Source organism: Castanea sativa, chromosome 1 (assembly GCF_040712315.1).
Source record: "Castanea sativa cultivar Marrone di Chiusa Pesio chromosome 1, ASM4071231v1".
Taxonomy (NCBI): domain Eukaryota; kingdom Viridiplantae; phylum Streptophyta; class Magnoliopsida; order Fagales; family Fagaceae; genus Castanea; species Castanea sativa.
Window position 1 is genome coordinate 54,843,948 of NC_134013.1, and position 14,143 is coordinate 54,858,090.

General features: G+C 35.4%; 1 protein-coding gene across 2 annotated transcripts; it reads left to right on the forward strand.

The window, feature by feature from the left end:
* Positions 1-6,552: 6,552 nt before the first annotated feature.
* Positions 6,553-12,196, forward strand: LOC142624001 (alpha/beta hydrolase domain-containing protein WAV2). 2 transcript variants are annotated; one of them, XM_075797504.1, is made up of 8 exons: positions 6,553-6,983; positions 8,841-8,876; positions 9,034-9,112; positions 9,210-9,264; positions 9,384-9,500; positions 10,109-10,270; positions 10,790-11,033; positions 11,761-12,196. In XM_075797504.1, exons 1-8 carry the CDS (start codon positions 6,746-6,748, stop codon positions 11,775-11,777), a joined length of 948 nt encoding a protein of 315 aa, XP_075653619.1. In that variant the 5' UTR covers positions 6,553-6,745; the 3' UTR covers positions 11,778-12,196. The 2 variants fall into 2 exon arrangements, with proteins under 2 accessions (XP_075653619.1, XP_075653611.1); XM_075797496.1 differs by having other exon boundaries at positions 6,555-6,983; positions 11,858-12,196.
* Positions 12,197-14,143: the final 1,947 nt, after the last annotated feature.

The following is a 14,143-nucleotide window of genomic DNA, read 5'->3' on the forward strand; positions in this document are numbered from 1 at the left end:
GGTCGCCTCCGTCTGTGTACATGTGAATTAATCTCCTCATCATCGTATAACGATTTGTATAAATGTTTTTTTAGCCTTAAGAGTATTAGGTAAAGGAAGAAAAATTGTAATTGCATATATGATAAGTTTCCGATGATTAAACAAATGTGTTTAGTTTGGGTTATTTGTGAAGTTTATATAATTTAATTGTTTATACACAGTTTTTTAGGGATAATTATAAGTTCTTTTTAAGCAACAAATTAACAAGTAAGCAAATCCAAACCAAACCAACACTTGTGTGCTAAATGTTTATATAACGGAGTCGTAATTCTCATGAAGAAATTGTCCGGTTTGCAAAGATCTGCCATGTAGGGAATTATTAAAAGTTATAAGATTAAGACCAAAAATTAATTGACAAAGAAGAATGTAAGAAAAAAGGGAATCTTATCTTACGACAGAGAATTATCCAGGACAGGTCATAAAGGGTTGCATCAATCCTTATAGGAAAAAAGAAAGAGAAGAAGGAGAAGAAGAAGAAGAAGAAGAAGTTGGATTAAAGGTTACATCACTTTTAATGGCCTACGGCTCCCTCCCTAAGAAAAGTCCCCCAACCCAATATGTGGGGGCAATAAGTGAGCTCTTTTTTATTAAATATATATTTCTTTTGAGATATTTTTTAAAAAAAAATGTTAGTTGTACATTTTTTTTCTCCACTTTTAAAAAATCCCAAAAAAATTGAAAGAATCAATTAGCACATCCATCACTTTATGTTTTACAAGAATATAAGAGTTGATATCCTAATTAACAAAATAAAATTTTATTCAATGATATATATTAATATATGGACCCAAGGCTGAGTCATAATTAATTGGACACTCATGTATCATGGGTTTTATAATTGCCTCTCTCTCTCTCTCTCTCTCTCTCTCTCTCTCCATATTGTTAGTTAGAGGTTAGAAGTTAGAACTATGAAGCGTGAACTTCACTCAAGGAGGAGTTACATAATCAATTTATTACTAACTAATTAAAAACGAGATCCTCTTTTGTTGTGTGTGTATGTTTTAAAATACTTAATATTAAAAAAAAAAAAAGACAATTTCACGCATGTAGACTCAATAAACACTCTTATTTAGCTGACTTTATGGGGAAAAAAACAAAAAATAAACATTTGGACCGCATCATCTTTATGGAAAAAAACAAAAAACAAACATTTGGACCACACAATCATCCATTATTAAAATTAGTAATTAATATTTTATAAAAACTTACCTAGATAAGTACACAAATTCTCGAATAAGGTCTTGCATATTGCATGAATAATTATTATAATATTATTGAAACTTACCTTTACAAAGTCTGTTGCTACACGGCATTTCTAAAGCTCGTTGCTACACGGCATCTTTACAAAACTCGTTGCTACACCACACATTTATAAAGCCCGTTGTTACACGGCATTCTTACTAAGTCCGTTGCTACACGGCAATATTTTTACAAAATCTCAAACTATTTTAGAAAGCCCAAAAACTATTGCCGTAAATGCACTTTTAGTCCCTACATTTTGACCCGATTTCTATTTTAGTCCATACATTTTATTTTTACCACTTTTAGTTCCTAAACCAATTAACGCGTGACATTCAAATCCTTACCATCACCCAACTAACAGAAAATGCTGATATGGTTGACAACACAGTAAAATAATAATAAAAAAATCTATTTTGGCATTAAAAAATTGCCACATCATAATCTAAATTTTAAAAAAAAAAATTTATTAATTTATTAATTTTAACTAAATGAAAAAAATTAAAAACAAAAAATCAAGCCCAGTTCATGTTCTTCCTCTCTTCCCCATAATGGTTCATCTTCTTCCTCAAATAACTTGTTGCCCAAAAAATTATAAAAATCAATATTTTGGTTTCTATTCTTGCATTTTCTTAGCAACCAAACATGCAAAACACTCAACAATCTTCAAATGAGATCAAAACCCAACAATCACAAAAATACCAAAACACATCTCAACCAAAACACTAAAACATCTCTACTGAACCCAAATAAAGAGAGTGAGATGAGAAAGATAAGCACTTGTTGTGGGAGCAGATTTCATCAGAGACAAGCCTCTGGAACCTCACCAAGGAAGACAACTAGACAAGACCTACGATATCCCTCGCCATAGGCTAACGGGCCACTCCCACTTCGTCGAAGACGTGGTTCTCTCCTCCGACGGCCAGTTCCCTCTCTCTGGCTCCTGGGACGGCGAGCTCCGCCTCTGGGACCTCCAGGCCAGCGTCTCCGCCCGCCGCTTCGTTGGCCATACCAAAGACATCATCTCCGTCGCTTTCTCAATCGACAACTGTCAGATCGTCTTGGATTCCTGTGACCAGACGATCAAGCTCTAGAACACCCTCGGAGAATGCAAGTTCACTATCTCTGACCTCGAGGCGCACCAAGACTGGGTCTCGTGCGTTCATTTCAGCCCCAACAAACCAGATCTAAATTCCATTCTTTTTTGTTTTTAATTATTTTTTATAATCTTTTTTTATTTTTAAATTGATAAATTTAATTTTTTAAATTAGACGCTGACGTGGATGTTGAAGTAGCATTTTTTAATATTATTTTAATAGACACGTTAGCATTTACTGTGTAAACAGTGCACTCCATTCGCCACGTCAGCATTTTCTGTTAGTTGGGTGACGGTAAGGACTTAAATGTCACGCATTAATTGGTTTAGGGACTAAAAGTGGTAAAAATAAAATGTAGGGACCAAAATAGAAATCGAGTCAAAATGTAGGGACTAAAAGTGCATTTACGCCAAAACTATTTTGGCACCTATTTTACAAAACCCAAAAACTATTTTGGTACTTATTTTAGAAAGCCCAAAAACTATTTTGACACCTATTTTACAAAGTCCAAAAACTATTTTGACGCTTATTTTACAAAACCCAAATAGTAATTTGACACCTATTTTACAAAGCCCAAATACTAATTTGACACCTATTTTAAAAAGCCCAATATCATTTTGGCAACTATTTCATAAAGGCCAAATACTTACAAAATCCAATATTACTTTGGCACTTACTTGCAAAAACCCAATATTATTTTGGCACATATTTACAAAGCCCAAAAACCATTTTGGCAAAAATAATCACCTTATGCTTAAAGATCAAGATTATTCTTTGGCAAAAACATATTTTCATATGCAAAATCCCTAACTCATGGGAAATACAATTGCTCATTCTCAAAAACACTTCTCTCATAAAGTTTATGAAAGCCCATGTGCATTACCCATGGCAAAACTCTTCATTTTGTAGGAATAACCAGGCTCAAAGAAGCTCAATTACGAAGCCAAGCTGACCCGGCCTAGCTCACAACAAATCCTAGCAGCTGAAGCTCACGTGAGCTGACCAGCCAAAATTCAGTACAACTTAATAGTTGGAGCCCATTGCCATCAAGTTCCAACTTGTCCAATCAAACCAAAAGAGGACATGTGTCCATTAGGGGTTAAACCTTTCCTTCACAAGCTGAAATTCCATCAATTCTCATGTGACATAAAGTTGAAAGTGACGTGACAGAAAGCTGGGAAGCTTCAGCTAGCTGTCCCTTCTTTCTTCTTTAGCCCATTCGGTCAAGAATCAAGAGCAGCCATGACCAAGCCATTAAAGCTCCTTAAATAACTTAATATCAGTTCATTTTCATACTAAAAACGTGTATTCTCTGATTCATGGACCAAGCACATGAACCTCAGATGGGAAAACTTAGGAAAATGTGATTTGGAGGGCACCAAGGGGATCCCAGCAGAGTTCCTAGCAAGGGCTCCAAGATTGACACCTGGCTTGGGGTGATACAATCTGCCCTAGAGAGCTCTAATTCTAGCAGCAGCATAACCAAGATCATTAGCCTAATGCATGCTTTAATCCCATCAGCCAAGGCCAATCAATATTCAATGTTAAGTCAGAATCCCAGCTGTTATTACCCAAAACAGCAAGAATCTCCTAAAAGTTGAGCTTACTACTCTTAGCTAAAATCCTAGGAACGATTCTCTAAGGATTTTATGAAGATTGAGAAAGATTTAGTAGAGATTATTTGCTAATTATCCCCTAAAACCCAACTATAAATGGAACTTTCTATTAATGCTTCACCAATATACTAAGAAATACACTCATAGAGAAGAACTCTTCCTTAACTCCTCTATTTAGCCTTCTCTAAACTCCAGCACAGTTCTAAGTCACTAAGCTCTCAGCTTCAAGCATAGAACCGAGTTCTCCAGCTTCTAGCTCAAAAACACCCCTCATACTTCCACTTAAAAACACTCAGCTACTCCCAGCAAAAGTCCCAGCAGTCTTACTATACACTCTCACTCATTACTTATACTACTCACAAATTACTCTCTCTCCTTACTAGATATGCTATATCCATGAGCATGCCTTGGAACCATAATGATCTTGTTGCACTAGCTGAAATCTCTCTTTCTCCCTTCATCTCACACTAAGTTCTTCTCATTATTTGTTATAATGGAACCCATGATATTTACTTATTCATTTACTATTGAAGGTTATGATGTAACTGTTATTATAGAGTTTTTCCTCGTATTACTGTATTAGAAGACTTTTCCAGAGCTAACAAATGATGAGTTTGAAAATGTGGATACTTTCCTTAACCTATGAAATAGTATCTAACAGCTGGACGTTTATTTTTTTTCGTCTTACTTTACTGCTGGGACATTTCGCCGTTGGGTTACTTTTATGCAAAAACACTTTACCACTGGGCTATTTTTTGTAGAACCATTTTACTACTGGGTTATTTTTTGCAATATGCTTTCTAATCACGCTGACGTGTTTGCTGTAGGAATTGTTTATGGGCCATTCTTGTCAGTCTCAATTTAGGCCCAAGGCATAAATACAGTGAATTTTTTGGATCTTCACCAATAGCCTTTGGGCCGTGCATCGAGCGATTCGTTGAGTTTCGGTTTAGGCCTCTGACCTAACATAAATCTCATTTGTCGGAAATAAAACTTTTTCACCCCCAATAAAGGTCTTGCATATTGCATGAATAATTATTATAATATTATTGAAATAGTTTAAAGATAATTTGATAATTTTCTATCCCCAAATTTGAACTTTTAGGTTAAATTATTATTTTGGTTGCTATATATGCATCACAATTTCATATATATAGTATACATTAAATTTTGTTAATTTGTTCCTCTAACTCTCAAACCAAGGCTCTTTAATTATTTGTTATGTCAAGTTCGTTGCTTAGCTTTCAAGATCTTGTCAATTTCGTACATATTTTTAAGCAAGCAAAATTTTTAATGAAAATTACATAAAATATAGAAAGTTTATATCATGCTTTAAATTATGTCCCATATTTATAATTTTATCAATTACAATCTCAACTTATGAAATTGTTTTAATTTGAAACCTTTGTCCATTTTCGTTATTCATTTATATTATTTCAGGAATAATAGAATGGAGAAAAATGGGAAACTGTTGATAAAATTTTGTGTTTCACCTAGATAAATTAACTTCAATTTATGACAAAAGATTCATTTTCATTTCCTTACTCTAAAAACTCTCTCTCTCTCTCTCTCTCTCTCTCTCTCTCTCTCTCTCTCTCTCTCTCTCTCTCTCTCTCTCTCTCTCTCATAATAGCTTTGTATACCTATCTTCTATAGTCAATGGGCCAAATTGATTTGAAACATACAATTTAATCAATGGCTTCTTGCTTTTCTTTGCTTCATTTTTGTTTAGGATAACAAAAATATTTATTTATATTTTTTTAGAATTAAGAACATAATTCTTGAAACCCCCTCTACCGCAGGGCCTTTGAATTTTGATTTGCCTCAACTCTCTACCTAAACATCATAGGTGATTTTTTATTTTTGGGTAACCAAAGATGGTAAATTATGAGTGACATAGCTTTCATCTAGTATTTCAGTACATTAAACAAGACATAATGCATATATATGATCAATTTTAAACGCACATTCAAATCGTTTTGAGTTCGATGAATTGAAGCCAAATCAAACTCAATTGCCCCTGTATTAACCTATTGATTAGGCTCTATTCAAGCACTATCCTCTCTAGTTTTTTTTTTTTTTTTTTGAGACAAGCACTTTCCTCTCTAGTTAACTTCAATTAGAGTACCAAAAATGTAAAGTTGAAGAAAAATTTATAATATCATTTTCAAAAAAGGTATAAAAGTTGGAACTTATTAGTTAGACCTAACCTACCTCGTATTTATAACAAGATTAGGTAACCTAATATTTCTATTAAAAATTATATATAGTAGTATTAGGTAAGAAATTGATTAATGATTATTGAAACTTGGGACCCCAAAACATAGTAAAGATGCAATAAGTCCTACCTTTTAAGGCAGGCAGTCATATAAACATTGGAAATTTGATTTGATGATATATAGTTACAGATAGTTACTACTTACCACTTTCTTTTCAAAAAAAACTTACCACTTTCTCTTCTCTTTTACCATTTTTCTTTTTTCAGCACGAGAATCTTAAAAATAAAAATAAAAATTTTAAAAAAAAATCCAAAAATTTCTAAACATTCTCCCAAAATTCCCATTCCCAACGATAGAATCAAAAGGAAATTCCACTCATTTTTCTCCACTTCCCACTGTGAGAAAGAGACAGAGACAGAGACAGAGACAGAGAGAGTTTGGAAAATAGAAAATTAGAAAAGCGGGGAGGAAGACCAGACCGGAGAGAAAGGAAAGGAAAGGAAAGGAGAGGAGAGAAGAGAAGAGAAGAGAAGAAATGGTGACGTACGTGAATGCGTTGCTGTACGGAGTGGGCGGAATAGTGGTGGCCGGGATGGCATTGCTGGTGGCGTTTCAGGAGAAGCTAGTGTACGTGCCGGTGCTACCTGGTCTCACCAAGTCCTACCAGATCACTCCGGCTCGCCTCCGCCTCTCCTACGAGGACATCTGGCTCCGATCCTCCGACGGCGTCCGCCTCCACGCCTGGTTCATCAAGCTCTTCCCCGACTGCCGAGGTCACCTCTCCCTTTCCTTTTCTTTTGGTGTTTGTTTCACAGTCTTAGGGTTTCGTTGTTGTTGTTGTTGTTGTTGCGATATATCACATATACATACATATAGGGAGTTGCTTCCCTTCGATTCGAGTTCTCCAGCTCGAATAGGAGCATTCGCCTTTAATTTATTTATTTTGGAATTTTTAGGTTAGGTGGAATTTTGAATCTTGAATTTCGAATTTCGTGCAAGTGAGTTTTTCGAATTTGAGATGATTTTTATTTTTTTGGCCTTATTTTCTTTTTGTTTGAAGAGTTGGGTCGCTGTTTCACTGAATTAGGGTTTTGTTGTTGTTAGGTTATAGGAATTTAATAGTGTTTAGAGTCGTTGAATTCGAGTTGGAGTGTGTTAGGTTTTTGTTGTTATAGCTTTTTAGGGTTTGGGTTTAATGGTTGTACCTTTACTTAACTGTGGAAGATGAGAATTGATGAGCGCAAATGGGAACCCCTTTACTTACAAGCTTGTCCTAATTTTTAGACTAGGCAGAATTTTTAATTTTCGCATTTTAAAATTTTTTTTTTGGTTGAGAAGTCTGAATTAGGGTTTTGTTGTTGTTGTTGTTAGGTTATAGAAATTTAGTGTTTAGATTCATTAAATTTGAGTTCTCGAGCTGGGATTGGAGTCTTCAGCTTCTTCTTCTTTTTTTCCCCTTTAATTTTTATGTGTAGTGAATTTTGGATTTTGAAATTTGGTCAAACTGAGACTTTTGAATTTGAAGGAATTCGAGTTGATTTCTTCTTCTCTTAAGAATTAGGTTGTTGGAGTGTGTTAGGGTTTCGTTGTTATAGGTTATAGGAGTTCAGTATTCAGGTTTCATTTCATTGTATTGGATTCGAGTTTTCAAGCTAGAATTGGAATATTCCTATTTTATTTTAATTTTAGTAATTTTTTTATGTTGAATTTTGGATTTCAATATTGTTGAAGAGAAATTTGGAGGAATTTGAGACGTGTTTTTTTGGTTGATGTGGAATTGAAATTTAGAATTCGAATCTGGTTGAAGTGAGAATGTCAAAATTAAGGGAATTTGGACTGAATTTGTGTCCAGATTTTGTGCGGTTAAATGCGGTTGGTTTATAGGATTGGTTGGAATGATTGGATTCTTGTTGTGATAGCTTTAGGGTTAGGGTTCAATGGTTTTACATTTACTTAACTGCAGAAGATGAGAATTGATGAGTGCAAATGGGAAACCCTTTACTTACAAGCTTGTCTTACTTTTTGCTTTTAGAAGTTGATTGAGGCAGAGGGACTTCTGAAATTATGTGTGGATTTGAAGTGTGAAGTTCAGAAGTGATGTTTACTTGAGTTTGAATGAGGTTTTTGTAAAAGGATTTTGCTAATGTGTGCCCTAAGGGCACACAATAATTTTCATTTTAGGAAAATTTTTTCTCGGGAATTGAAAATTATTGACAGCTTTTGCAATTCTTGAGAAAATGTTTCCAAAAATGGATGGTTTGTTGTGTGCCCTAGGGGCACACATTAACTGGACCCTTTGTAAAATTAGCTTGTTTCTATGGTTTTTACATACGGGGAGATGTGTGTTATGCTGTTATTGTTGCACTCTGTGTCAACCTTTTCCTTGTCATTTAAAAATAAAAACTACTAAAAAAGAAAAAAAAGAAAAAGAAAAAGGAAGGAAAAAACACTGGGTACTGGAGGAAACATCCAGAAATGATTGGAACATCAAAATTATGGATTACTGGTGTAGCATATAGTAACCATGACCTGAAATATTGGTGTTAATTGTAGAATCCATTATAGACAGCTGTATTCTATGTTAATTATGCTTTTCAAGGCTTCTGAGTTAGTGCTTTTTTGTTTTTCAGGTCCAACCATTTTATTCTTCCAAGAAAATGCGGGAAGTATCCTAATAGTCATAATCATGGCTACTAAAATTTTGGGAGATTTACATCGGATTGCATATGTTATTTTGTATCTCTCAATTGGTAGTTTGTCCTGGTTTTATTTTATTTTTGACTAGGTTCAGTTACTTTTAATGTTCCTTGACTATCGCCTCAGATATTGCCCATCGTCTCGAAATGGTCCGCATAATGTTACAGAGGTTGAATTGTAACGTTTTTATGCTTTCATACCGAGGGTATGTGCTGTGTTATTTTATCAGTAGCTGAAACTGGAATAGTGTCTGGGCCGTTTGTTTGACTGAATTAACACTAATGCTTCATTTATCAACACAGTTATGGAGCTAGTGATGGATATCCTTCCCAGCATGGAATCACAAGGGATGCTCAGGTTTGATTTTTGGTCAAGATATCTTCTTCTTCTTCTTCTTCTCTTTTTTAACTTCCAAATTCACCCGCTTAGATTTTATCATTGTTCTCAAATGGCATGGCTTTCCTTCATTTGGTTAGGCTGCATTGGATCATCTTTCTCAGAGGACCGACATTGACACATCTAGAATTATTGTTTTTGGGAGGTCACTTGGGGGTGCAGTTGGAGCTGTGCTTACCAAAAACAATCCTGACAAGGTATTTTTGCAGTGAAATGGTGAACCAGGAATCATGTTGCTAGCTCCAAATAGGCAAATATTATAACATAATGTCTTTGTTGTGTCTAATAAGTTGATGCCATATTACCTATCGTATATATAAAAAAAAGAATATTGTCGGTGATATATTTCTATAGTTAGCATGAGTTCAATCATTGTAGAACATATGGATATAATTGCCAATCTGGTTGCTTATTTCTATTGGGATTTCCAAACTTTATTTTATGCTCACTCTTATGTTATTCTAAATTTCCTTTGCCTTTTGGTTGCTCAAGTAGCTTTATTATGTCTCTTGTCTGTGGATATAGTAAACTTGATGATCTTCTCAAACTGGTGTGCGTGAGAAGGGATCTACACAAATCAGTCTCTTTACTGTGATTTTTTTGGCTATCACCTTCTTAATGTATATCATCACATTAATATAAGATATTTTCTCACTAAATTCTCGATCCCTGATTACTTTTTCCACTTCCTTGTGATATTTGCAGCTTGTTGCAATAAAATTTCTGTTCCAATTGCCACATCTCCTTTTCTCTTTTGTGGACTTTTTTGGGCACATTATTTTTCTGGCCTGACTCTGTGTTTCAGGTTGCTGCAATAATACTGGAGAACACTTTTACGTCTATTCTTGACATGGCTGGAGTTCTATTGCCCTTCCTGAAGTGGTTCATTGGAAAAAATTCAAAAGGTCCTAAAATTCTTAATTTTCTCGTACGATCTCCATGGAGTACAATTGACGTTGTTGGCCAGGTAAGGATATGTCTTGGTAGAATCTCTGCTTTGCATAGCTAACTTTTATGGAATTGCACATACATAAAGGACCAGAATAGTATGTCATTGATTTGGCTGTTCCCTACGTAAGTTTTTTGTTTTTTTGTTTTACGCTTATGAATGTGAACTATCATGATATATGTCTGAGCATGCACAGTACTTGATCCTAAGCAAAGTTTATCCTTGATTGCTTTTTTACTCTAAGCAGGCATCATTTGAAGATTGAATAATGCAGTTCAAATATTTCAGGACATTTTTAAATATTTTCAACGCATGCACCAATGAAAATTTCTTCAAATTGCCCTATCTGAAATTTAATGCCTGTTAGATTCTGGCATCATGAAATATTTCCAAATTTCATGCACAACATCTGGAAAAACAACTATGTTCTGTGCTGCTCTTTGTGCCCTTCTTTCCCTCTATCCTTGCCCTAGTTTTTCTTCTCTTTCTGGTCTACAGTTTATGTGTCAGTCTATAATTCACCTTTCGTAACTGTAGATTAAGCAGCCAATCCTTTTTCTTTCTGGATTGCAAGATGAGATGGTTCCCCCAGTCCACATGCAGATACTGTATGCTAAAGCAGCTGCTCATAACAGACGATGCCTCTTTGTGGATTTTCCTAGCGGAATGCATATGGATACTTGGCTAGCTGGTGGTGATCATTACTGGAGAACAATTCAGCAATTCATTGATCAATCTGTTCCAGAGAAAAAGGAAAATGGATCATCTGGCAATAACAATGGTAAAGTTTATGCCATAAGTTCTCCTGAATTTCTACTATTTTGAACCTTGCCTCTTCCCTTCCATAAAATAAGAGAGAGAGAGAGAGAGAGAGAGAGAGGGAGAGAGAGGAGCAAAGAGGGAAAATCAGAGAATTGCATGTTATTTGATTAACTGTTTGTGGCCTCTGATTTAGATTCTTCTTGCAAGCTCTGTTAAGTGCGTTGCATGACCTGGGATATATCATGTATTTTGTCCAGTAGGCTGGTGTAATACAGTTCAGTTGAGTTCTGAAACTCTTAATGGTTTGACCACACACAAGCTAGCATATTTGTTTGGTTGTTTTCTTTATTTGCACAAGCTTTATAACATGGTGCATGGCATATGTTGATGGCCAATTTAACGGTTTGCTATCTTGTTGACACCTGAGCATTTTCATCATGTCTAACCAGTGTTCCACTCGATATAGTTAAACCTTAAGAGTGGATATTCTTGTTGTCTTAAAACTTAGACCACATTTTGTAGTAATTTATTCTCCTGGATTTCTGTTGTAATAAACTGCTCAGTTTCGTTTTATCTATATCCTACTTTATAAGTTTTTGATGTCTTATAATTGAGAAATCATTAAGCCCCTCCAACCTGTATTTTGATTACTTTTTGTGATCATTGAATTGGCCACAAACACCAACACTTAAACTCGCACTTAGTCCTTTTTGCACTTCTTCATAGTTGTTTTATTCTGCTTCCAGATTCTAAGGCGAGGTGATTGGTTGGCATGCTGACTTTTGAGATGTTATCAATTGGTTCACCCAAGGATTCAAAATATTTCTACATTTTTTTTTGAAGTTGCAGCAATCGATAGCTCTCTGTGAGGACTTTCTGCTGCCAAGACCTGCTGCAACCCACCCAGGTGTTCCTCGTGGAGATTTTTTGTAGGTTTTAAGAACTTAAGAAGAGGTAGAAGAAATGTGAATGCCCTTTGGTATACTGTGCGACTTTGACATAAACATTAAATACCTAATTAGTACTGACTGATTCTCATTGTATGAGAAATAAGAAGTTGCTGTCAGTGCAAATATATATCCCGAGTTGATGTGCTAGACTGTTGTATTCTAGACTGTTATATCTCTTGTTCTGTGATATACTCATATTGCTCTTACAATTGTCAGTTTGACTTGCGGAGTCCTTAGAAGTGTTTCATGATCATCTATAATAATTACCTTCATTGCTAAATGCACTTAATTCTTTAGTCCTGCTAGTGATGTTAGCCAGGAAGTTGACATAGAGGTCCCATGTCTCTACGAGCAGTCTTCCTTCAAGACTTTGAGCTTCAATTATGAGATGGGCCTATTGTGCCTATAATCATACCATAACAAGATTCTTTGTTGGAAGTGCTGATCCCTGAGATTGCACTTGACTGGAAGAGTGAAGGTACAGCACCTTCATCTACTGCTATGCTGAACACAGTTATTATTAGCTAGAGAGGAAATTTTAGATCTGAGTAGCTCTCTCTCTCTCTCTCTCTCTCTCGCTTTATTAAGTGGTTTATGACTGGTGGATAAATTTGGGAATTTCATTAATGAGAAAAAGAAGAGGCTGACGTTGCATAGACACGCATTGTTAACGAAAGCAATGAAAGAAGGCTTTGTGGCCATTCAATTATATTGGACCATGAAAAAAGTGTTTAGTCACTTTGTGGCGCCTCCATTTCATCATATGGTATCTGCTGGGACCGACTTCCCTTCACGTACACTCAATTCTGGGCTTCCGAGCTCCTCAACCGATGCATCATTAATAAAAAAATGACGTTGTTTCTCTTCCATGTGACGATGCTATAGAGATGAGCTAGCTCATGGGTAAAAAACCTTTCACATTTCATCTTAAATTTTTTTATGTAACTAATTGTGATTGTAACATGAATAAAGTGGTTGAATTTATGTAAAAGTATTGTTATTCTATTTATAACTTTGGAAGAGGCTTCTGTCAAGTGGATAGTTTTACTGTACACGTTAGAATACAGACGTGTGTTTGCATCTCAATGTGTCTAGTGGAACTGGCCACTGGACAAAAGCCCTATCCTATAAATTTGTATCTCCAATTGAGATAGAATTAAATTAATTCATATGCCATGAGTTTTTATTGGTGGTAGTGGTTTTTTTTTTTTTTGGATGAATATAATGTTGGTTAGATAATTATCTTGGGGAGCTTTCTTGAATAATTAATATAGTATATAAAGACACTTTAACTCAAAAGGCCTAAACCTAATGAGTATGTGCTCAATTATATTATATTAATTATTCATTCTTCCACATAAAAAAAAACAAAAAACAAAAACTACTAATTCTTCTCATTATTATTCAATGTAGGACTTCACTCATATGTGCATACTCAACAATCTCTTTTTCATGCCTAAGTCCAAGGGGTATGTTCTCAATTATGTTATATCAACTACTCTTTCTTCTTCTTATTATTTAATATGAGATTTCATTCATACTTGTATGTCCAACATAGAACACTTGTATGCCCAACATAGAAATACTTACTTATTAAATACGATTTCCTCGGTAGATTGAATTCACACCTTTTCCCATGCTCCCTTAGGACTTGGGAGAGACGGTTATACGCCTAGCCTAATTCCTATGGAGCATGGCTCTCACAGGCTTTCAAGTCCCAACAGAATCATTTTTCCACTTGCCCAAATGGTGCAGTCACTAGTATATAGTTCTTACTAATAGTGGGCCAAATGTGTAAAAGTCCATTCGGCAAGTCTCATCTTGAAGGCTATATATATATATATATATATGTATGTATTTATGTGCGAGTGACGCTGTCCTCCTCCTCGATGCTCCATGCCCACCTCTTGGATCGATCGATGTTCTCCAAAACCAAAAACAAGCGGTGGTGCTCGCTCCGGGTCCGGTGCTCCAAAACAAAGGTTGGATCACAGAATGCTAAATACAACTACTACCGGATTGTTTCTGTTCGGGTTTCAACGACATGTCAGCACACGTGTCCGCTACGGATCTGGACCCCACGACTTCCCACCCCAACGACCCACAAGGCGACCTATTAATAGCCGTCCGATCCAACAAACGCTCCCTTGGATCGCACTCAAATCTAATTGATGGAGAC